This window comes from Aythya ferina (genome assembly GCF_964211825.1).
Source record: "Aythya ferina genome assembly, chromosome: 2".
NCBI classification, from domain to species: domain Eukaryota; kingdom Metazoa; phylum Chordata; class Aves; order Anseriformes; family Anatidae; genus Aythya; species Aythya ferina.
In genome coordinates, this window is record NC_140297.1 from 96,374,200 (window position 1) to 96,399,509 (window position 25,310).

The window sequence follows — 25,310 nt, forward strand, 5'->3', positions numbered from 1 at the left end:
AAATGCAAAAATATGACTAGCTGTAGACACCTATTTTTAGGAGGGTGTCCAAGCAGGCTGTGCAACCAAGAATTATAGGACATATGTGATCACCCCACAGGGATCAGGATTTAGGAGAGATTCCACATCTCAGCATTTCTTACTGGGTAGTTGAATGTGGCTGTGGATTCATGGCAACCTCAGCATGTAGCAAGGCAACAAGAGACTTTTGTTTCAAGGGCAAGGCTGCCAGAAGTTAGGAGCAGTGGCTCTGACCAGGACTGAGGCCACAGTTTGACATTAAGATAGCTAACTAAGATGTCAGCTTTAGTACCCGATTGCTGTCAAGTTATTTAACCTTATTGTCTCTTTTCTAGCATATTCCTTGATTACTATTCGGATGTATTTGTCAGTAAATTCCTACTCTTCACTTAGAGTACTTTTCCTTCTAAATACTTAATTTTGCAAGAGTTTTTTAGGTAATGTGTTAAAACGAATAACTGGTTTTCCATACTTTTATTGTGTTTCAACCTCTTTGTACAGAAATTTCAAACAGTTCATTTCACATTTTCCGAGGTAGAAGTTGTCAGTGTTCCCTATACAATGGCTAAAGACATTTTTCCCCTGCTGTTCTGTTCAAAAAGCAACACGTAAAGAAGTTTGTTTCATATAGGGCAGTGTAAATGAACAAATGAAATCAAAATCCATTAAATAAAACACTGAAGCGTTACTTTTTTTTTTTTTTTTTTTTTTTTGGTAAAAATAACTTTAGTAATATTATCAATGAAAAATTCTGCCATTTGTTAGTAGAGATGGGAAAAATAATGTTAAATTAAAAAAAAATAAAATTGAAAACATGTAATTTTCTTTGAAATGTTTCTTTCATGTTCAGGTTGTTCTGGACAGTAGTTAAACTTCATTGGTTCTCACTGGATCATTGCCCTAGATTGGTTTGTTATCATGTCATTGTACTGTATTCTACAAGATAAGTGACTCAGATTGTTTAAGTTTGCAAATGCCATTTGGTATTAGTCATTATAATTATTTCAGGCACACAGTGTTTCATAACCACCAGTGAAATATATACTTTTATTACTCCAATGCCATTTATCACATAAATCTCTATATATGAAAAAGAAAGGCACTGTAATGAATTGATCAAATAATTGCTATGGTGTCCTACTCTTCTGTAATGCATACAACTGTGTGATATCAGGAAAACAGGATAGATGTTTTTAATCTCATCACCAAACATGTTTCAGACTTTTTTACACAAGATATAGCTTGCTTTTGGAATAATAAAACAAAACAAAACAAAATAAAAATCAAAACAAACAGAACCTCTCACATTACTGTATCATTTTATCTAGTATGAAACTCAGCAGTTTGTAATAATAAGATATTTAGTTATTTATTTATGTTTTCACATGCTTTATACTAAGAGCTAGTATTGACAACTACAGTAGAGTGCAATATTTAAGGTAAAATGACTTATTGATTTCCTTGGGCCAAAATTATCTATGGTGAATTCTTGTTGTCTCCAATTGAGAAAACAGAAATTAAGTTAACCTAGAAAAGTACTTTTCTGCTATGGTTTGAACATATAGACAAATACTGCTCATTCTTGTGACCTAAATGCACTAATGCAATGAATAAATCATTCAGGATAGGGCAGAGCAGAGAAGGGCAAGATAGGGCAGGGAAGGCAAGGGCAAGGTAAGACAAGGGAAGCCATTAGTTGCCAGGAAGCACAAGTTTCTTTTGTATGAAAGTAAGGAAACATTAGAAAAAAAAGATTGATAGTTCTTCAATTTCCTTTGAAGTCATGCTTGCTAACTGCATGAAAGCCTCTCAATTTTTGGCTTCAAATTCTTCAGGACTGGTGACCAGAGTATAATAGAAAGATGACAACCCTGAATCTTGCCTTTGTCATTTGCATTAGTTTTCTTAGTGGCCAACGCCCATCATATGTACTGGATGCAGTTTTGTGACATCAGCTCCTAAAAGACTACGTGCAGGCTCAAGGCCCCTCTGTGATTGACATGACAATCACCAGTTGCAGCATGTCGAATTTTAATTTCTGATGGTGTAGACATGGTTGAAAACTACCTTTATTTTGCATATTCCAAAGGATGATGGAAATCACATCATCTTGATCTTGCCAGTGCTGCATTACTAGCATCTTTCTGGGCAGTGTGAATTTATTTTCCAATCTCAGAAAGAACAATACCAGATTAAGGATGGATTGGACTTCTCTAGGGTACTTTGCATATTAATCATACACACTGGATTTGTCTACAGTTTGATTCCCTTCTTTCTGCTAATGCATTTAATTATCATTAGATTTAAGGTGTTCATATGTTGGAAGTTTAATTTTTTGCTGATATAATATCACATATTACTGAGAAACACAATCTCAGGGTCAAAGTATATTTTCAACTTGGCCATTGCTGTGCATATCAAATCCTACTTTTGCCATGTAAACATTAACATTTTTTCAGAGCTGTAACTATTATTACTGACCACTTCTGATACACAGTTTTTAATGTATGGTCCTTAGTTTACCTTGCTAAGGACAAAAATATCATGGTGGAGAAATGAAAAACTGATGGATATACATGATGGGACATGGTAGAGGTCACTAAGAGGGCTGATAAGAACAAGAAGTCAAATTCCTTGTCGTGATCCACATTCCAGTGTTCTGTTTTGGTCACTATGGTTGACACGTTGCACAGCATGACTCTGTAATTGATTTAAGATGCTAAAAATACTACTAATTCAACTAAAATATATCTTTGTGATAAATGTTCAATCTTAATTTCAAGTTTGAAAGAATCCCTGAGGATCTCTAATCAATAGGCAGAATTTTGTCTAGCTCTGGCTAGACAAATCTTGGTGGGTTCTGCTTATATATTATCTCTCTTTCTATAAAATAACCTGATATGTTTATTGCTAGACAAACTACCCTGAGTGTGACCAAATTTCTGTGACTTTTCTAAAAATCTTACTGTGTTATGAAAATGGCATCTATTAGTTGTTTACCCATCTCCACCTTTGCTTCCTCTGTATCATTCTCAGCAACTCTGTTATAGTCTATTTCAAGTCAGAAGTAAATGTGGGATACCATTAGGTTAGGAGTTTTTGTAAACCTATTCATTCTCGTTGTCTTCTCATTCTAGATGTCTATCACTTAGATTTCAACCACTTTAAATTTGTTATATTGATTTTTTTACATATTATTTTAAAATCACCATACTATATTTACACAAACACTACTGATAAATCCAAGCAAGCTGCATAAATCTGACTATCTTTGTTAAGCCTTACAATCTCACTGAAAAACTAATAGCATGTTGAATTATATGGCTTTTTTTCATTTATTGCCTGAGTTCAGGTATCAGCCGTTTCATTAATTTTTTTAAGATATAAATTACAGCAATGGCTCTGTAATTGCTGATGTTCCATTTTCTCTTTTCCCATACGACCCCTTTATATCTTAAGTGGAGCTTTGCCAGATATCCAATAAATATCAACAATTAAGTCCGGCAGTCCAGAGAGTTTCTAAATCAATTCCTAAAGCTACTGTGTGCAAACTACCACGTATCTCTGCTGACAACAACTAGTCTTGACAGTGTGTTCAAGAGCTCTCTAACTGTCGGAATATACTGGGTTTCACTGTTTTGGCAAGACATGGATGCATTGTTCCATCTCTTTATAAATAGGACAAAAATATTGATTAAGAATATCTTATCATGCATCACTACTATTGAATTTGTCAACTTCCAAGGAATGAATCAGTCTTAGGAATCCTTTTTTTTCTCACACTTGTTAAAGAAATGTTAATTTATACTCTTAATGCTGTTAGCCATTCATTTTCTATTATGAATTTAACTCTGTATACACTTTTGTAGTGTATAAAAATACACTATTTCAGTTTTAGAACCTTAATTCATAATTGCTAGGATGTGTTTCTTCTTTGTAAGTTTTGATAAATTCTGCCTATTCTTCTGCCAAGTTTATTGCTTGTTTGTTTCAAATTCCACAACAACCAAAACAATTTTTAAGCTGAGGAAAGCTTTTTTACGTTTATGAAGTTTAGGGCAGACAGTTTACAGCACATACCCAAGCATCTTTCTGTTACTGTTTGTAAACATTCCCTCCACTTCCCCTGTTCCCTCTCTTTCTCAGATACCTTTCCTTCACTTTGATAGTTAATAGAGAGTTAATAGACCAATGTCATGGTCAGCCTGGTCTGGTCTCCTAGCTGAGCCTGCCTTTTGAGCAGAAAGTTGTACTTGATGATTTAAAGCCAGGTTGTATGGGGCTTTGGGCAACCTCATCTGGTGGGTGATGTCCCAGCCCATGGCAAGGGTTGGAACCAGGTGGTCTTTAAGATCCCTTCCAACCCAAACCTTCTGTGATTCTGTGACCCTATTTCCTGAAGTCCCTCCCAATCTTATGGTTTTATATGAATATATAAATAATGAATATATATATAAATATATGAATAATTTGTATATTCTTAATTAATCTCCTCATCAAATGAATACATGTATATGTTCTGTGTAGAAAAAAAATATATAAATGGTCTCAAAACTATGTTAAAATTCCTAATTATATCTCAAAACATCTGTAATTCTTAACACATTTGCTCACATTCTTTATTAATTCCCTTCATGATCAAAAAGAGTACTCAGGAGAAGGGACTGCTTCCTCAGTTGAACTGCATGGTTCCAACTCATTTATGGCACGTTTAACATCAACCCATCTGTCCCACCTTATAAGCATTAGAGAGGAAGGTAGTTAAGTTTTATGGTGGAGGAAGGTAGTTTATAGTGGTACCAGAGATTTTTATATATCTTTAATTAAACATTGACAGTATTTTAATGTCCTAAACATAAGTTACCATATGGTTTTGTGGGATAATTTTTCCCTACTGTGACCATAAGGAAATTTCAAATATGTTTTTGAAATACTGCAGATATTGCATATCCCCTTATGTGTCTCTTTGCATCACTTTTATAGAACAGAAATAGATTTAAATTGTAACATACCCTTGTTTTTATCAGAGATGTTTGATCATTTTAAAGTGTGATTATGGTGATCTTTTGCCAGAGACCATATAGAGCTATTCCAAATGGATATTTGCTAATAACTGTTACTATGATGTGTTTCATGACTAATCAGAGTTTACATGGAGGAAAATCAAATATCACCAGAACAGAAAGAAGGCAGAAGATGTTATTAACCTGTTTATTTGAAAGGTTGGAGTATAAAGTGGACATTTTTATCTGGATGCATGTTAGTGTCCACAGCTTTGTACATCTGCTGTTCCACCTTGATCTGTGCAGGACCCTACTAAGTGACCTGCAGCTTGAAGGACTTTACCATGACCTTTAAGAAAAAAGCTCTTCAGCTGAATATCTGAATATCTCCTTTTGCAATTCAAAAAATGTTTAGTTGTTGTCTTAATGTTCAGTAGAAATATTAAGCTTCCCTTTAGTACTTTCTATATCGAGCAGTTCTATGAAAATTAATTAAACATTTGTAAAAAAAAAAAAAAAAGAAAAGAAAAGAAAAGAAAAGAAAAAAATAAAAGCTGACTCCTGCCTGATTAGGGGAGTGAGTGGTGTTTTAATGTCAGATTGTACTTTGTAGGTAGGAGATCTGTAAGGGTGTAGTTTGTCGTTCAGTTTGCTAACTTGACATTGTGTGCTGACGCATAGGAAAAATTCTCATTGAAAAAATGTGCAGCCATTTCACTGAAATGCTTATGTCTGTGATACAAATTTAATGAATGAACATGAATCTGGAAACCCACAATTCCAGCTTTACAATTACTTCAGACTGGGAGATATTTGCAGGCCAGAGTCCAGAACTGCCTTTATTTCAAGGGGCAGCGGGAGGGGAAATCTCCCAGCACCCTAGCTGGATATAAAAATAGCTGTAAGATCTTTGAAGTAAAAGCTTGCTTTTATGTGGCACAGCAGGGCTATGATCTGCAACTGAGCTCAGTAAGTGCTACTACGATACAGTAATTAGCTGCAAAGCTGCAGACTAATCCAATATATAATCTTTCCAAAACCATAACCTCTAGTTATTGGCAAACATGACTGTGATTTTCTCTGATTTTCTGTATTATTTCTCTGCTTTTATCTGATATCCTTGATATAATTTTCCTTCTTTGTCTTTATTAATATGTTTCATATCCCTTGTTCAGAGTATAAGCAAACATGACTTTGAAATGAAACATATAGGCAAACTGGTTTATGGTAAGCACAGGGCAATAAGGAAGACAGGAAGAGAAGTAATCTCTTGCCTGTCATCTGCCAGTCTATGTAGTCCAATAGCAAATTAGACTTTTGATTGTATTAATGTATGCTATGGATCAGTAAATAATCATCAATGTGTTTAGCAGTAATTCTCTTGAACAAGATTTAACATGAACTGGCTAGTCAAGTTCTTAAAACAGTGCTAAACGTTTTCCCATACTTCAGCTACAAACACTTTTACTCTATTCCCTGCTATCACAATTTAGTTGGTAAAAGATAATTAAAAATTAAAGTTTGCCCGTTAAAATCTATGAACACAACTAGCATATTCTCCATAGTCCTGTTATTCCTCTAAGACTTCAGTATGTGAAGTGACCAAAATTCCATCATTATTTATGGTGGTATAATTCCATTTTCTTCAGACATTGTTTTCCCCAAATTTATACAACAGTCCTCTCACTGCCTTTTTAGGCATACTGACAACATAGCCTAAAAAACACCATGTTGACTGCTGCAGAGGTAATGATCTCAATCAATGTGGTGCCAAATTGAAGCTGCGTACCCACAAACAAACCAATCTTTCCTGTACAGCCCATACCTTCAGTAAAAGCTCAGAACAACATTTTATGACACTTCCTACATCAACAAGATGTATATTTAGTAGACCAAAATGGGAAAAGGCATTTTTTGTAAGTTAATGACTCTAATGATGTAGTAAGCCTGCCTAGTTGCATTCTCAACGTGTCTTTGGTTGAGATCCGTGAAGGGACTTGATTTAGACCATTGGGCTTGATAGTAGACTATTGTGCTGCCTAACCTTTAGATAACTGATTTCTATAGGAGAAATCATTGCCCTGAGTTGTTCAAACTCCTTCTGTGATGCACAGGATCCCTCAGGAGCCTCAGGAGGGGATTTTTAACTGTCAGCCAGGAGCTGCCTAAGATAGCTGGTATAAAACAGTGGGGACAGATGTGTCCTGTCCCTCTGTGAATCTTGCACATTAGCACTACTAACAGCTGCCTCCCTCCATCCCGGTGTGTTTATGCACGCCTTCTCTAAAGACTGTTTAATCAAAAATCTCAGCAGAGATTAGAGCTAGCATCCCACGCAAGTGCCCAAGTAATTAAGACAGCCAGTCTCTCATTACATAAAATCTGACAGCTCTGGAAAAAAAAAATAAAAAAAAAATTCCAGAGCTCCTTCTGAAAACAACCTCTACTCTGGGGTAAGGGAGCACATTTAAGCCAAAATTAAGAACTATGCCATGGTGTCCAAGCAATGCACTGATCATCCCCAACATCGTTGTCTTGAGTGAAGAAGGCTGATGCTGCATTCTGTGTGGAGGCCAAGCTGGCAGATGTTCTCTGAGAAGCCTTACCAGCTTGAGCCCTTGAGGAGCAACAGGAGAAGAAACAGCTGCTTTGCTAATCCCAGCAGGCTTTAAATATCAAATAGTCCTTAAACTCCTTGGCAATCTCAAGACTTAGGTGCCCCCAAGCATAATAAGGGGGTTGATTTACGTAGCTGGAGAAGATTAATGTTTAAAGTTTAGATACCAGGAGCAGAGAGCAGCTGAACTGAGCTGCTGAGAGGCTGTGTTTTTAACTGGAGTTCATGCATTTCATATTCAAAACTATATCAGAGAACTATAGAAATCTGTACCTTTCGCTGACAATGTGCATCCCATTCCTTAACAAAGCCATTTTAGGGAGTTTCAGGCTTTTTGAAGTCAAGCAAGTGAATCTTTCTGCAGATTGGTTAAGCCTCAGGAAGGGAGAACATGAGAAAGACAAATGGAAGGAAAATGAAGTGTCATCTTCTCTCTGGAAGGCTCTGTCTCAGAGGAGGAATCTCATCAGCTTTGTGGAGCCCTTCAAACTCCTAACAGGCAAACAAGGAGCATCTTTGTGATCACCACTGTCCTGGCAGCAGGCTGTGGAAAATTCTCTGTTTTTATTCATGTTTGAGTCTCAAGGATGAGCTGTGACTTTTAGAAAAGCACAGTTCTGTTTCTGAGGCAAATATTTTACCCAAAATGCCAATAAAAATTAAAAACAATGCTCTCGAATTTATAGTGCATCATTCAGAGGAAACCCACTTGCTGCAAGAGCCTCTCTCTTTCTTTAGTTATCAAGTAAATAAATATCTTCCTTTCAGCTGGAAGATACTTAACCATTTTCCATGCTGTTTTTAATTATAAATGAGACTGGGTCAAACCTTAACACCCACGACACTGTTCAAAAGATCTTTTTCCATTATAATTGATATTTTAGATAGCTTTCTAACTGCCTTAGCTATAAATTCATGCCCATTATTTGTAATAAGTGCTGGCCTCATTTAAGTATGTTGGCTGTGTTCCCAGAATAATGCTTTTGGAAAAGAGTCTGTTCGTACTGGAAGAAGTGGGGGGAGAGCAAGGGATGACCCACAACCCTAAAAATCTCATTAATGATTGTAGCAGAAAACAGAAATTCTGCCAAGTATACACTGGCCCATAAACGTGGTCACTATGGTTAGAGGCGTCTGTGTTATAACTAAAATAGTTACTCAGGGTCTCATCCCTTTTCAAACATATTATAGACACACACAGACCGGTGTCCTTCCTACCCCTCAAAAAGCTCAGCCCAGTCCAGCCTGTTTGTCAATTCAGGCACCGGTGAAGCATCAATCTGCAACACAGCTGAGCTTCACAGCAGCAAGAGTGCAGGGAATGCAGAATAGTCAGCTGCTGATTTGGTGGAGTTTCTGGGAGGGATACGTTTGTAGCCTGAGAACAAGGCATTGCCAGCGTTGGTCCCCAGTGCAACCAGATCAGTACAGTTGACAATTTGCTTCTGTAAAACAAAAGCCTATAGAGAAGTCTGTAGGTTTTCAGCTCCATTTGTGCACAGAGCCAGACTCAAAATTCAGAGAAATAATGCTTGCATCCTTCATTATTGGAAGCATCACATTTCTTACCTGATGGGATCTAGAAAATCCATTAGGTGCTGTGCTGCTGCTCAAGGCTACCCAGCTCAATACACAGCTTCCCCACCTAAGTCCTTACAAAAGGACTCTGAGACACCTCTATCCTCCAGGTAGCTGTCTATATTTACCTTGACCCCTCAAGAGCAGGTTTGGACTTTGGTCCTACAAGAGGAGACGGGTAAAATAAAAGAGGTAGGCCTATGGCAAGGAGCCAAGGACTTGGAGAATACCATATCCTGCAGGAACATGAAGAGACGGAAAGTTGGGAATGGTGCCAAAGAAGGTTTCAGTAAGGATTTCAAAGGCAACTGCTGCTGCTGTTGCTGCTAGAGGGTCACCTCTGCCTACAAGTGTTGACTCAGGTTGTGGCAGTGACAGAAACAGTGGAAAGTGGATGAGCAAGAGGCTTGCCTGCCCTATAAAGGCAGTACTTCCAGCCTACCACACTCCATAGGCTGAGACTAGATGCATCATCTGCCAGAGCATTTCAGCCAGGTCTTCTCAGGAACATGTGGCATGGTAACATGGTAACGTGTGCTGTAGGCAAGAGAGTTAAGTATCAGTAAACCTCAGCAATGGGAGGACAAGGGTAGCAGTTCAGGAGTCAGTCCAGGATTGAAGAGTCTGGGTAAGGAGGTAGGTGGCTGCAGCCTGCTACTTTCTGTGGGAGTGCAAAGCAAATGAGTCACAAACAGTTGGGTTTGTTACTGTTGTTAGCTGAGTTTAGAAAAAAAAAAAAATATATATATATATATATATATAAAGGAAACGTGCAATTATTAATGTCTGGTCATTACCAGAGTTGAAACATAAGAGTAAAACCGAGTTTGCAAAGCAAACATAAATCTGTCAATTCCTAACTCTCTTGTGCTTGCCTTTGCAACCAGACAACATTCTTCTAGTCCTGGTTATTTGCCTTTGAATTTTTAAAAGTTTTTTTTTCCCACAGGTAAAAAGCAGATGTTAAGTTTTTACTAGGCAACTGTAATTAACCCCCAAGAGGCATCATCACAGATCTCTGCTTTTCTGGATTACCACATGGGTTGCAGTTGTTTAAGATAAAAGATTATCCCTATGAAATATCAGTGGATAAATATGGTGATCTGGAAGGAACGGTAGCAAGATCAGTGGGAGTGCATCTTTTTTACTTTTTCCTTCCTGTCTGTCTATGCAGTATTTTCAGAAAAAGCTAAATAATACAAACACCATGTCTTGGGTCTTGATGATGGTTCCTCACTCTGTCTTTCCCTTCAGACACCATCTGCTCTTTACTGTTCTTCCCAGGGCACCATACACATTTGCTGGGCTTTGCCTAGACTGTAGGCCGGACTAACTATTTACAATGCCTTGACTTCATTTATGATTTTCCTGTGTTGCCAGAATTTCCCTGAGAAACACAACAGAAAGAAAATAATCTTTTGCAGTCATTCATGTTGTAGAAAAATCCAATTAACTTTCAAGGGATGAAAAAGATTTCCTTATACCAAAGACTTTACCGTGCTGATTTTCAAAGGCATATTGCAAATAAAAATGGGGCTAGAACTTAAAAATATGCCAAAGAAACAAGCAATTAAAAATTTGCCACTAGAATGCTTTATGCCAGAAATCATCAGACAACTTCAATTGAAAGGCTATTACCAACTCCCACTACAATAAAAAACAATATAATTGCAGTCTGAGCAACTATGGTGACTTTATACATCGGCTATTCGTCTGTTGTGGGACATATCTCGGCACTGCTGCTTATTAATGTAGGTGATAATCATACAATGAATAACTGGATTGATAAGAGTATATTGAGAACAGCTGCTAACAATAACTGAAAGAATAGTACATCTTAGATCTTTACTGGAATCCTTGAAAACAAACAGGAAGAACTATGTTCAAAAATAACTAAAAGTGTAAAATGAAAACATCCATAACATTAGAGAAATTTGCTCCCATCACTACTACTACTACTACCACTACTTCCAAGTTTAATATTTTTCTTGTGAAAGCAGGAATCCTGCTGAGCAAAAAAAAAAAAAAATGAAACAGTAATTAGATATCATATAAAAAGTAGGTGTATATCTCTGTACTGTAATATTGCTTGTATTTATCAAGTTGGAACATATACCAGTTTATTATTTTTTTTCCTGGATGTTAACCAATTCTTTTAATCACCATCTTTTTCTTCTTCTACTATTTCAGTTATTCGGTTGTTTCTTAGCCTGGGAGACACGAAATGTCAGCATTCCTGCTTTGAACGATAGCAAATACATCGGAATGAGTGTATACAACGTGGGCATAATGTGCATTATTGGTGCTGCTGTTTCATTCCTTACTCGGGACCAACCCAACGTGCAGTTCTGTATTGTTGCTTTAGTCATAATATTCTGCAGTACCATTACCCTCTGCCTTGTGTTTGTACCTAAGGTAGGTGAATTTGTTTAGCATGGATCTGGATATTTTTTTTCTTCTATTTTATAATTGTGATTTAATATGTAAAAGTTCATTACCTTTTCAAACACATGGGACATGTGTGAATTCTAAGCCAAGCCAGTCTATAGTGTATTCTGAGATGATGAACAAAGCTTTGTGAGATTTTAGAGAAAGTAGAAAATAAAATATTACAGGAATGTGAAGACATGCATTTGAAATGCCTACACCTTTCCTGAATGTGTGACTGGGAAAACAAAAGTTGCTTTCTGTTATTTCGGTGGAATAGAAACTTTCTGGAAAAGTTGCTTTGTGGAGATTCAGGAGGGACAGGTCCAGTTGTCTACTCTGCCACGTTTCTTATGAGCCCTAAATAAATTAAACAGAATATTTTCTTCAATTTTTACAAAACAGTAAGACCTTTGGAGTTTACTGGCATGTTATAAGGTTAACTATGCTGAAACCTCTAAGGGTATACAAATCTGGTAGTAAAATAGGATCTATCAGCACTTCAGAAAAAAAAAACAAAAAACACTGTACATACACTGCAGATGCTAACACTAAAGATATTTTTAATAATTGATACATTAAAGGACTAAGTGTGGCATGGACTGTAAGGCATATGCTCTCATCTCTTTTTGCTCCTTTTGGCTCTGAGGATATGTGTATTTTGTGTTGTTTAAAGAACTAAGATACCCACAGGGGGTTTGAACTTGGTCATTTTACTTCAGAATTAAGCTTTAAACACAAGTATGACAGAGAAATTAAGAGAAAGCTGATTTCTACATAAGATTGCCTTAGCTAAAACAAAAGTTCTGGAGAATGCATGTCATATTTTGTGGTAAAATATATAATTGTGGTCATTTTAAGTGACTTACATAAACCTAGCATATCACCCCAAATCAGATGCACATGCAGTTTGATGTCAGGAACATTTGCAAGGCAAGATTCAAGGTGCAGGTCCATTTACCTTTAGAATCTCAGTTTTTAAGCTTTTCAGCTGAGTAGTGATAAAATATTTGTGAATGAATTGAGCAAATTATAGTGAACACGTGTTGGTGTTAACTGGCATCCCTAGTGATGGTTCTAGGAGCGGGAATTTATCTCTGTGTGTTCCCTCTGAGAGAAATAAGAGGCACAGACAAGCAACAGAAGCCAACTTCCGATATGCAACAAAAAAGTGCAATTCATTCTACAGGACTGTTTTTACAACCCGGATGTTTTTATAAGTTCTGCAATTCACTTCTTAAAAATTAAAAAGCTGCACAGACATAAATAGTCACATTCTTATTCTGGATCCTAGGGAAAAATCACAACTTATTTCTAAATTAAGGAAAATTCACAAACACAGCAAAGAAGAGTACTTAAAAATACTGCAAGATTTAAATGTGTGAGCTGTATGAAAATGCATACTAAAGCTCTGCTGCCAAAAATACCTCCACAGAATTTCAGAAGTCTCTTCAAAGAGAAAATATTATTAATGCTGTGACATGCTCTTCTGACCCTTTGCTTTCATGCTCCTTTGCCCATCCTTCTATTCTGCTGCTGCAGGCTCTGAAATGACTTTTCTGTTTCCTCTTTTAACCCCTTCATCTGCTCCTCTTTTAACCCACAACTACCCTGCCCTCATTTTTCTTCTCAGTTCTCTCTACTCAAAATGCAAATGTGAACCCTAGTCTCCTAGCATAAAGTACTTTATACCATTCCATGTATTGTCAGGTTTCCAAATGCTTAGCTATTTTGCATTATAAATCGTCATTGGGTGAGGTATATAAAAAAAAAAAAAAAAAAAAAAAAAAAAAGGTCAAACCAAGAGCTGGAATGCAGTACTTCCCATATCTATATGAGTATTTCCACAGCTGGACAATTTTTCTTCTCACACATATATATTTTGCCCTACATTTCTTCTTGCTGTGCTTTGCCACAATTGCAGCAGGACATCTGGCAAGCACTCTCTCCTGCAACCTTCTGCAGCTTAGATTTCATGATTGCCTGCCTGGACCCCACGGAATATTAGATCCAGGAACAACCAGGTTGTACATCTAGGTAAGACTTCAGTGTGAGACAGGCACCAAATCTGTCCCCTAATTGTAATCAATTGTAATTATAATTAATAGTTGTAATCAATTGGTACAGTTTGGGTGACATAGGAAGATTGTTGATTAAATTCTAAAGCCTGTGGCTCATCAAGAACAGGAAACATGCTGAAGACTTGGAAGCTTGCACTTCTTTATTTATTTAACCATGGTCATACAGACGCAAGCAATAAACTATGCTCTTGGGCCATGTGAGTACTTCTGTTTCTCTCCAATACAAAGTAAAACACTTTTTTTTTTTTTTAACTAATCTTTAGCTGTCTCTAGGTCCTACAGTGATAGAATTCATTTTTTTTTCCCCACAATCTCTTTATGGATCTGAACAGGCAACTATTCAATTATGTAGGCAAACTAGAGAAAGAAACATGACATTTTTCCATTACTGCCTGTCAGTTCTATTAGTCCTATTTACGTATACTGTGGCAATTACAGTACTGCTCCACTTAAAGGCCCACCTCTTCCTCTGCCATTTTGTAAAGAACCAGGTGCCTCAGAAAAACATGAGGAAAATCTCATAGTAGAATTAGATCAGGGACAAATTGTTCATTCTTCTCTCTATTTAAAGGTGTCCTCAAATACAAATGTTGATATCCATTATATTGCACGCTACTTACAATAACCATGGATGTTGTCGTTATCAAATCAAAAAAAAAAAAAATCAATCATTTTTTAAAATATTTCTGGGTACAAGAATATCTTGTAGAAACAATCTGTAAAATTCAGGCATATATTATGTATATTTTTTCCTATTGGAAATTAACTATTATGCCTAATTATCTTTTTAATGGAGAATAGGTCTGTAATATTTTTCAACATAAACCTCACTTCTTTAAAAGAAGCAATCCTAAAATGTATTTTCTCTTAATGAAGTAATTTTGCCATGTTTATCCATATCATATCTATCAAACTTCCTCGTCCTCATATTTTTTCTGCTCCTTCCTTTTTGAAATAGAACATTGCATTCACTTGTAGTCACCCACTGAGTGCATACCATCCTCTACTGCAATGGCATAACATGTTAATTCACATCCAGTTTCCAGTAGAGCAGCAAGGCAAAATCAGTTCCAGGGACCAGGGAATAAAACACTGTTTTTGTGTATTGATAGCATTTTTTGTCTATTTGGTATTGACTCTTTGTAGATAAGATATCGAGCTTTGACTCTTTGTAGAAATTGGAACCACACAGATGCAAGGCAAAAAAAAAAAAAAAAAAAAAAAAAAAAAAGTTCCACTGATTTTCTGCTCAAAAGAACAAATGCTCATCTAACTTCATCCCTTGTACACTGTGAAACAATATCATCATATCACCCACGGGCTTTTCCATCAAATCCACGCTATGTGAATGAATTCATTACAGCATACATCCTTGTGGCAAAATATCCCTTCTTTAGCTATGAACTCCAAAATAAAGTTGAGTCAACTGATGGAAAGTTATACTTCTGTCTTATGTTCAGTTTGAACTTAGACCACATCAAATTGCAGAGCTTTTATCTTGTAACACTTTTGCCTAATAATTTAAGAAGCCTTGTAATTACTGTTCTTCACCTTTAACTTCAATTTAATGGAGTTTTTGGCCTGGGAGTTAGATACACCAGTCATTATAACCAGCCTAATTAGAATCATAGAACTGGGGGAAGGGAGAGACTGGGGGCTTTAGGGAAATTCAGGCAGAACAAGTTGCTCAAGGCCTTGAGCAGTTGGGTCTTGAATAACTCCAAAGATGGATACTTCCCAACCTCTCAGAGCACCTATTCCGTTGTTTGACCACCCTCACAGTAAAGTTTCTTCTGATGTTTAAGTGAAATAACCTGTTTTTCAGTTAGTGGTTTCTGTCCTTTCATTTACTCTTTGTTATCGTGTGTTACACACATTAATAAAATCTCCCCTGAGCCTTGCCATGTCAAGGCTAAACAATCTTCTGCTTATATCGTAGAGGCTCCAATCCCTTCAGCACCTTTGTGGCTTTATTCACTATGCTCGCACCCCTCTTGTACTGGGGAGCCCAGATTTGGAGGCTCTGATACAGGTGTGCTCTCACCAGAGTACAGAGGAATAATCACCTCCATTGGCCCAGGGTACTGGACACCTTTGCCACAAGAGTGCATTGATGGCTCATGTTCCACTTGGTGTCCACCATAATCCTCAGAGCCTTTTTCACAAAACTGCTTTCCAGCTGGTGTGCCCCCAGGCTGCAGGAGTGGGAGTGGAGTTTCTTCCTCTCCAAGTGTAGGACTTAGTATTTTCCTGTGCTCAGCTTCAGGAGATCCCTGTCAGCCCTGTTCTCCAGCCTCTTGACGTACCACTGAATAACAGTGCAACCATTTGCAGTATCAGCTCTTCCTTTGCTCCTGATCATCTGCAAAGTTTCTTAGGGTGTGCTCTGTCCCATCTTCTAGGTCATTAATAATATGCTAAGTGGTAGGCATCCTAGTATGAACCCGTGAGGTACAACAATAGTGACTGGCTTTCACGATCCTTTGAGCCTGGAAGGTTAAGTTTTCAATCCACCTCACAGTCCACCTGCCTAGTCCCTACTTCAACAGTTTGTCTGTGAGGATGTTATGGGAGTTGACTTGGAAACTCCTGCATACATCAAGAAAAATCTCTCTCCCCTCATCTACCAGCCCTGTCATCTCACAAAATAAAGCTATTGGGTTGATCAGGCAGGATTTCCCGTTCATAAATTAATGATAACTGCTTCCAATCACCTTCTTGTTCTTAATACGTTTGGAAAAGGATCCCAGGATGACGTGATACACCACCTTCCATGGACTGAGGTAGAGGTGACTGGCCAGTAGTTCCCCAAATCTTCCTTCTCATCTTTCTTGAACAGAGGTGGGATATTTCCTTTCTCCCACTGCTCAGGAACCTCTCCTGGTCAGCATCACCTTCCAAAGATAATTGAGAGTGGCCTCACAGCGACATCAGCACTGCCAGTCCTTGGGAATGCACCTTGTCAGGATGAATGGATTTATGTTCAGTTGGCAGGGGGATCTCAGCTGTTTGGGATTCCTGAAAGCAAGTATTACTGGCACAGGCTGAGGTGAAGCAGGTACTGAGTACCTGAGCCTTCTCCATACCCTTTATCACCTAAAGAAATGCAATTTATTGTCTTCAAACACAGTTCACCATTCCAATCTGCAAATTTGTCTGTAAATCCATGTCAGGGAAGAAGAGCTTTGGTGCCTGGTCAGTCATGTCTCTCTCTATCAGAAGGTAGGTCTTTACCTCATGCCACCACCGCTGCAGAACAGCCGTGCTTAGAGAAGATCAAGGTGAACCAATTACAAAATACAGCTACACCACAAAATCTGATGGCACTTTGCTTGCAAAATAACTCCTCCCTTCCATCTTTCTGGAAAATTTAACAGCTTTGGATTTATGATACCAGAGCTATGTTCTCAGGACAGGGAGCTCCTTCAGCTGCGTCTGTATACAAATATATATGTATGACGCTTGACAAGTAATTGCAAATTCTGTGCTCTCCAGAGTACTCCAAGAATCTCTCCCTCCTTGCCAAACAGCTAGTAACTTTCTCTCCTCATGTCAAGGCGATATTTTCACATTGTCACTGGGTGTTAAATCTTAAACATATTTAATTTAAACAAATATAAGTAAGTTTAACCTTTTATTTTTTTTATTTTATTTATTTTTTTAAAGTGGCTTATTCAGTACATTTGAACAGATTTGTTTTATTTTGGGTCCCTAAAACCTAATTAAGTTTCTGTTATCTCCAGAGTGCAACCTCCCAAGGGTTCTTTCTGTTAATACTCCTACTTCATGCCTTTCTCTACTTGAGTGTTACTTGTAACAGTAGGAAAGAAGAAATTTCATGTGACATTGTGTTTGGGGAGTGAAGGGCTTGGTGGGTTGCTTTTTTTTTCCTTGAAGAAATAAGATATCCTTTGAAAGTATAAAGATGTTGATGAAAGAGAAACAGATGTTTGATGAAATATTAAAATATATATTTAATGTAATTAAAATCCAGTTTAATATATTTTAAATTGTTTTTCCTAATTTTTGGAACAGTTCCCTTTGCAAGATCATTTTGATCCAAACTATTCTATAAAGTTATTCAAAAATTGCCTTAAGTACTATATATGGCAAGCAGAGCTCCCTTTCCAGAATTTTGTACTTGAAAGTCAGAAAGGAACAGTTGGTTTACCTTTGAATATTTGGGGATACAAAAGAAAGAGCTGTAAAAATAAAACTATCTACAGGATTTCTTAAGGCTTTTAAACCTTTCAGCTCATCACACTGAGAACAAATCCAGATGCAGCCACACAGAACAGAAGATTTCAGTTCACTCAAAATCAAAAGAAAGAAGACTCAAAAACATCAACATCAGTCACCAGCGTCAATCAGGCCAGCACATCTCGGCTAGAAGGACTGCAGTCAGAGAACCATCGCTTGAGAATGAAAATTACAGAGGTATTGTTTATTTTATCCATACTGCCTAAGCAATTTCTTTTCAGTTTTGTATGCAATTCTGTAGTCTGCTTAACTGTTGACTACTTTTTAGAGGAAAAAATTGGCATTGGCCCTTAGCAAAATATTGAAATAATAGGAAACAGATGATTTATATGAATAGCTAATTAATACAGTGAATACTTAGCAGATGTGATGAATTTAGATTGTGCCTTAGCAAATTAAAGTGAAACTTCCTCTATTGCTTTGTATCAGGCAAATCACCCTGCTGCTTCATATGGCCATGCTGAGTACCATACAGCAATAGCTGTAGAAGGGCAAGTTTTCCATGCAAGTGAAACAGAGACCTGCAACCCCAAGGGCAGTTAAGAGATGTCTTTGTTTCTGTTTGTGGTTGAGTTCAGAGACTGCTGTTGCTGTTATTTCTTGACCTCTCTGAGAATTCACTCAAAAATTTGCTAGACAGGTCTTCCATCTGCCTATGAAACAGCATTACATATTTCATAAAGTAGAAAGGACCTTTATGATTGTGTAAGCTGACCTTTTATGGAACAAAGGCCATGAAGTTTTTTCAGTCTGTACTGAGGAGGACTAAGCACATAAAATACATGAATCCTATCTGAGCTATAACATAGGTATTTTCCATTATGTCCATCCTTGCTCAGGAGACTTCAAAAAATGGCAAATCAACTCTGAAGACTGCCCATTTTGTGAGACAAAATATCCATAATCTTATAAAAATTGTTATTTTCTTGCCTATATTGTGAACTATTCTTATGCCTTGAAGAAAAGGTTTTTTATTTAAACCATTACTTCTTTGTCTAGATCTTAACTAATGACAATTGCCTATGTAACAGAAAGGTGTTTACTCAGACAACCGATGACTTCAAAAGCAAAAGTTATCCCTGCCTTTTTAAAGAAATGTAGTCTCTTCAGCTTGGCTGGGTGCTTTTCATATGACAGCCTTGCAATTTTTGACAAAGGCTCTGCTGGCTATTCACTATTTTCGTTTCTGAAGTATTTTTCCTATGAAGCCTCCTAACTCACAAGATCTCAGTCTGTGACTTGCAAGGCTCATGACAATGACACAGGTAAGGCTAGTCTGGGCAGTTTTGCTGTGTTAGTGCACACAGGGCCCTGATATGCTTTTTAGACTTTGCTTCAACAAATTAAATTAAATACCCAGACCCTGTGGGTTCAAAATGAAGTTTCATCGTCATGGACACTTGGAGCATATTGGTCTGCATAAATAATAATTAGTTGAAAGGTTTTCAGACTGGGCATTCTTATGCCCATTTCTTTCTTATTCAGCAGTGCATCTGGACTTACTTCAACCCTCAACTACTGAAGCTTATTCTTCTATATGCTATATCACAGTTGAATGCAGTTTGCTGCCTGTAGCATGATTTTTAGTGGCATTGTAGTAGTGCCATAAGAACACTATATTTGGTGCTGTGTGGCCATTGCATGACCACATGCCTCCTGGTCTTCTTATAGAAAGCTATGCAGGTAGTGCAGGTACCTGAAGCAATGATCCTTGAGCTTTTAGCAATTCATACCCTTTCTGTTTTGCAGCTGGACAAAGACCTAGAAGAGGTCACAATGCAGCTTCAGGACACTCCTGAGAAAACAACATACATTAAGCAGAACCACTATCAGGATCTTAATGACATTCTCAGTATACGGAACTTCACAGACAGCAAAGGTGAGAGTTAGTGAAATCTATAAGCAGTATAACCCACCAAGGTTTTGAACACAAGTCCTATTGGTCTAGTTCCAGAGCACTCGGATCTTGGTAAGATAGAGCTTTACATGTGTTGGTTGCATTATGGAAAGCATGGCAAGTCACATAATAAGTTTATACAGTACCCACTAAGTAGTTATTTCTCTGTACATCTCTTCTTTTACTGTAAGCCTTATGTGTGTAATAGACATGGTAAAGTAGGAAACTTTTAAAAATAAATTTATGTTCAGAAGCCAAGTTTTCTGTACTGTATGGAGGGAGAGAAGTCATAGAATGCTTCAGTTGTGAGAGTTAATTGTGCCAGCCTTCAACAGTAGGAAGCCCAGTTTAATATGTGCTCATCTGAATAGGATACTCAAATCCTACTTTTGGACACTGCTATCAAGCACATAGAAGAGAAACATGTAAATATTTCAGTGCTGATTTGGACTCTAAATGTAGAATTGAAGGCAATTACATATGAAAATTCTTCCCTAGGAATGGATAAAATAGGATTTCATGACTACTGTAATATTCCTAAGTCGTTCCTACCATGTTTCTTGCACAGCTCTCCAAAGAAATATATACAAAAGAATTTCACTTTGGGGAAACAATAAAATCTAGTGCATAGTGCAGTCAAGTGGAAGCCAGGACACCCAGCTTACATTTCTGACTCTAGAATAGATCTACTTTGTGAATTTTGGCCAGTGACTTCATACAGCTGAATATTATTACCTTAAGTAAAAAACAAAAGAAAATTAATTGCCATGTATTGGGAAGTTGTAGAGTTGCATGTTTGTTACAATGCTAGGCTCAGGTTTCCTATTGCTGTGTGTGGCAGAGTAAAAAATATAATTGTTGAAGAATTATTTTAAATAATAGCAATGGTTCATATATGCTTTTGAAGCATATTGTAATTATTGTAATTTTGGTTGGATAAGGTTACTTTCTCATGGGGTTCTTTGTTTTAGCCTGCGTAAACACTTGGTTGTGTAACTTTTGGCAAAAAAAGAGAGGAAGAGCTCCATAGCATTCCCAGTGTCCTTTTTAAAATTAAAAAACAGAAGGGGGGAAAGGAGGAAAAGGAAAACGTAAATAGCTGCTGGAGGCGTGTGATTATTGGGCTGAGATCAGCAACAAGAACTAACATCAGTGAGTGGGATGAGGCAGTTTTACCAAGTGTTTGAAAGGAACACATAGAATGTTCCACTCATGTCAGATGCTCCAGGAAAAATGATAAATCATGAATAATATTTCAAGCAGAAAAAGATACATTACATTGTGCCAAATGGCCATCTGAGTTTGGCTATGAGAAACAAAAATGATTCTCAAGAGATACGTTGGGTATAAATTTAGGACTGGATGCTTCCCACAGCAGGTTGCACTCCATTAGCAGTAGGATGCTGGCAAAGAAATCAAGGAGAAAATACAACCTTTCTTCACTTACTTGTAGCTATATCTACAGAAGACATCGATGCTTTACTGCTGCTTTAAACACCAGCATCCAAGATTCTCTGCATTCCCAAGTTTAGCCCAGTACAGTACCTTAACTTCTACATTTCTGCTGCTGGGTACATATTTAAAACCATCTTTATGCACTGAGCCTTAATGTACTGAGAAGCTTTGAATTATGTACTATTTAAACATACAGGATAAATATTCTGCATACTGCTGATGCTGGACACAGTTTTCTGAATAGACCAATCACCTAAAGCTAAAGGAAGAGAAGAGAAGTGAGGGTGTTTTTTCCTGGCCATATTTATATTAAATAGGTTAGAGCATTGACCTGGGAGTGAGGAGGACCTGGATCTCGATTTCCAGCAGGTGTTCAAAGTTTGGTCCCACACTTGAAGACAAAGGCCCCAAATATGGGTATGACAGAGTATCCTGATCCTATCTCAACTGACATCAGGTATTCATACCTCCAGGCTTTGAGACACCACGTTAAACCACCCTCGACAGCCTTTTTTTGGCCCTCCATTTCTGTCTTCTGCTCCTTGTTCTCTCTTTTTCCCTCCCCTTAGCTTGATGTCTGAATCTCATCTGTATTTCTCTCACTGCATCACATTCCAATAGTCAACCTATGTACTTAATTTAAATTTGCCGTTCCAATAAAAATAATAAGACTTTGGAGAATTCATGCTGCTGAGTCACTGCTGCTTCTGTGCAGATACAAACAGACATCACTTAAATGGTACTTAAAAAAATTCTGGCCCTTATAGCTACAGAAAAGCTAACTCTGACTGACATAGCTATGCTTTCTGTAGCTATTTATTTCATATTGTTTTCTGTAAATTAAAGTACAGAACCTTGAAATAATGCATCCCTGATGGTACTTCAGCCAAGCTTCAGAAGATGTAAATATTTTATCAGCGTGACCTAGAAGTGGCCGTGCGTATCATCTCCACCCTGCAACTGGGAAAGCCAGTCCAATGATGCTTTTCAGTTAATGACAAGGCTTTTGTCTAGCTTGGACCTTGTAAAAAATGTGAGCTGAGAGAGAGGGAGTAATACAGTGAAGAGAAATGCTAAAATAAACAGCTGACTTGGAGCTAAAAATCATAGCTGATCATTTGCCACTGCTCTTGTGGACATGGCTGAATCCTGTGTCAATATTCTTTGCAAAACATCATGCTGTTCTGCAAGAGTTCACATAGATGATGTAGTGCACGTGATGTACTGTGTCCCTGTTGCTATTGCTTGCACAACTCCAGAGCTCTGCACTTCAGAGGACAGATAATAACATGGGATTTATGCAATGCATCTCAAACAAGGCCTAATGAAACTTTAATGTCATAGCACACTTCAGTAGATTTATGATCTGTAAAAATTGTTCAGAGTCAAAACTCCCAGCCTATAGCTGAGTGCCAAAAGATGTTATCTGATTCTTCCCATCCCTCCCCACCCCTGCCATTTACCTCAAACATGGATTTAGGAGCCAAACATTAAATTTAGGTGTCTAAAACCTATTTAGACGGAAAAGGCAGACACAGCTGAGCACTCCTATAACTGCCTGATCTTGGGCAAAGCCATAGCTTTGGGAGTTCATGGTTAGTTATTAACAGGGACAGTTCCTAGCACAGTCCACTCTTTGCTGGCATGGTGACTCCTTCTTTATAGCACATTTTTAATTCAGTAGGTCTCATTTAAGGAGAGATATTATCCAAGATACTCATCTCTTGTTCACAAACCTGTACTGTCCCTGAGACATCTACAGCAATTGGCCATGCAATAAAAGCAACAAGGAAAACGTGGTTTGTAGTTTATGGTTTAATTTATATATATATAAAGACAGTTTTTTTCAGCACTGCTAGCTAGCTTTGTGTGGTCAGGCAATTCTCCATGTGCTCCACGGACTGTGGCTCTGGGACCTCAGACGGCTTCCCCAGTTGGGTATAAAATGTACATATAAAGCATCCCCTTAACTTTACTTAATACCTTCCTCAGATCATTTTGAATCATGGCATCTGCTAGCTACCTTAGCTCTCACAACATGAGCTTCTCTCCCAGCTTGCTCTTTGCTGTATCTGATCACCTTGCCTGAGCAACAGAGCTGCATCGCAGCCTGGGTGTAAAGCAGGGACGTGGCTGTAGGTGAGTACTTTTTTTAGCTTGGGCACTTCTTGTAACTGGTGGTGACACTCAGCAAAGAGCCTAGCTTGAGGCTTGGAGTTGAGGGTGAGTTTTCCAGGCTGATGTTTGGAAAAAGGAGACTTCTGCTTATAGCTGTGGTGCTATGTTAAGAGCGAGGTTGTGCCGCATGGTTCCAGCAAAGAAATAGCCCAGCATTGGCACCAGCCAGAGCTTCCCAAAAGGGCCCACTGCACCCCTGCCACCAGTGAGTCAGAAGAAGGGAAGACCTTGTGAAGGCAGAATTTATTTCTACCACACAAGTTACTGCAGAGATAAAAGTTACTGAGGCTTTTACTACACATCCCTAGAAGCTGCCATAAACTAGAACACTCTTGGTGTTATTTGGATTTATACCTGGAGCCACTTCAGAGGCAGAGCAAGCTGGGCTGTGTCACCTGGGGTTGTCCCTGCAGGAGCTGCAGCACAGGGTATCAGCCACCACCGTAATTCCAGAGGAGCCCACACATGCAATAACAGAAAGCTCCATCATGCAGTTTTAAGATTAACTTTTCCACAACATTTATAGCAGGCATTGTCAATAAAATAATGGAAGAAACTGCTATAAAAATTTTCTTTTTAGCTTTTATTACCCCTTTTCATCAGGTCCTGAACTTTTCTCCCTTTCTATTCTTCAAGGGACAAGCTGTTCTCTGACAGCTATAGGGAAATGAAAAGAGCATGCATATCAGGACTGAACTTGGTTCTGCAAGAAAAATGCATCAGTAATACACTGTGGGATTTATTTATTTATTTATTTATTTATTTATTTTGGATTGGCTAATTTTGTTATGCTTAGAATCCTACAGTCTTATTCTATTTGACTTCTATTTGACATTTTTCAATGAAATTATTTCTACATGAATGATTGATAGATAGTGAGAGTTTCACCTAAAGCCAAGCTGAGAAAAAAACATACAGTAATATCTTCATTTATTGCTACCTTTGCCCATACATTTCAGAGTAGCGTATTAGAAAAAAAATAATGAACGACAGCAACAGAATCAATAGTCCCCACTTATAAGCAATCCCTTTTTCCTAGTCACATTAGCAAGTTCTCTCTCTGCAGGCACCCCAGCTTGCTCGGAAAGTCTTTTCTGTTTTGAGCCAGAAAACAGTCTTTACTCATTGCTGTAAATGGACTGGGAGCATTCATTTGCATGTCAGATATGCCCACATTCTGTCAGTTGTCACCCCACTCCAATGTTTCCTGGTGTTAGTTTTTCCCTATGTAAAAGCAGCACAAAGAAAAAAAAGAAAAAGAAAAAAAAAAAAAAAACAGGTTTCAAAGGCATGTTGCAAGTAAATGCAAAGCAAAACAGAGTTCATCTGCAAGAGGGGAAAACATTACTTCTATGAAGTTGGTTTTATTCAAGCATTAAGCTTGAGATTAAAACCACAGATTCAAAGGAAAGGTTTTCAAAAAGAGGTGCGCAAGGCTTTAAGGAATGTTGGTTTAAAGAAAAGATATAGTTCATTATATCCTGATAAAGAGAGAGAGATAGTAGTTTCTGTGAAGCCTAGCAAACATATTCCAATCTTGAAACTGAAGCTTGTTTCTATTTCTACAGAGAGACCAATCTGCTAGAGATTCAGTTCTTGCTTTTGCTTGCATGGAAATCAATCTGTAGTAAAGGGACTTTCTTCTGATTCACAGTAGTATAAATCAAAAGAGAATTTCACTGGCTTTTTTTTTAAAAAATAAATAAATAAATAAATAAATAAAAAGTCTTCCTCTCCAAACGTAACTATGAGAAGTCATGACTTAGACTTCCTGGTACTGTGAGGAGAACTTT

At 37.6% G+C, this 25,310-nt stretch overlaps 1 protein-coding gene across 4 annotated transcripts in view; it reads left to right on the forward strand.

Moving 5' to 3' along the window:
• GABBR2 (gamma-aminobutyric acid type B receptor subunit 2) overlaps positions 1-25,310 on the forward strand; it is a 500,245-nt gene that overhangs the window by 463,316 nt on the left and 11,619 nt on the right. For all 4 annotated transcript variants that reach the window (XM_084508376.1, XM_084508377.1, XM_084508378.1 and 1 more), the window contains 3 exons: positions 11,410-11,634; positions 17,982-18,164; positions 19,737-19,866. In XM_084508376.1, coding sequence (XP_084364502.1) covers positions 11,410-11,634; positions 17,982-18,164; positions 19,737-19,866 — 538 coding nt within the window. The remainder of the gene's footprint in view (positions 1-11,409; positions 11,635-17,981; positions 18,165-19,736; positions 19,867-25,310) is intronic.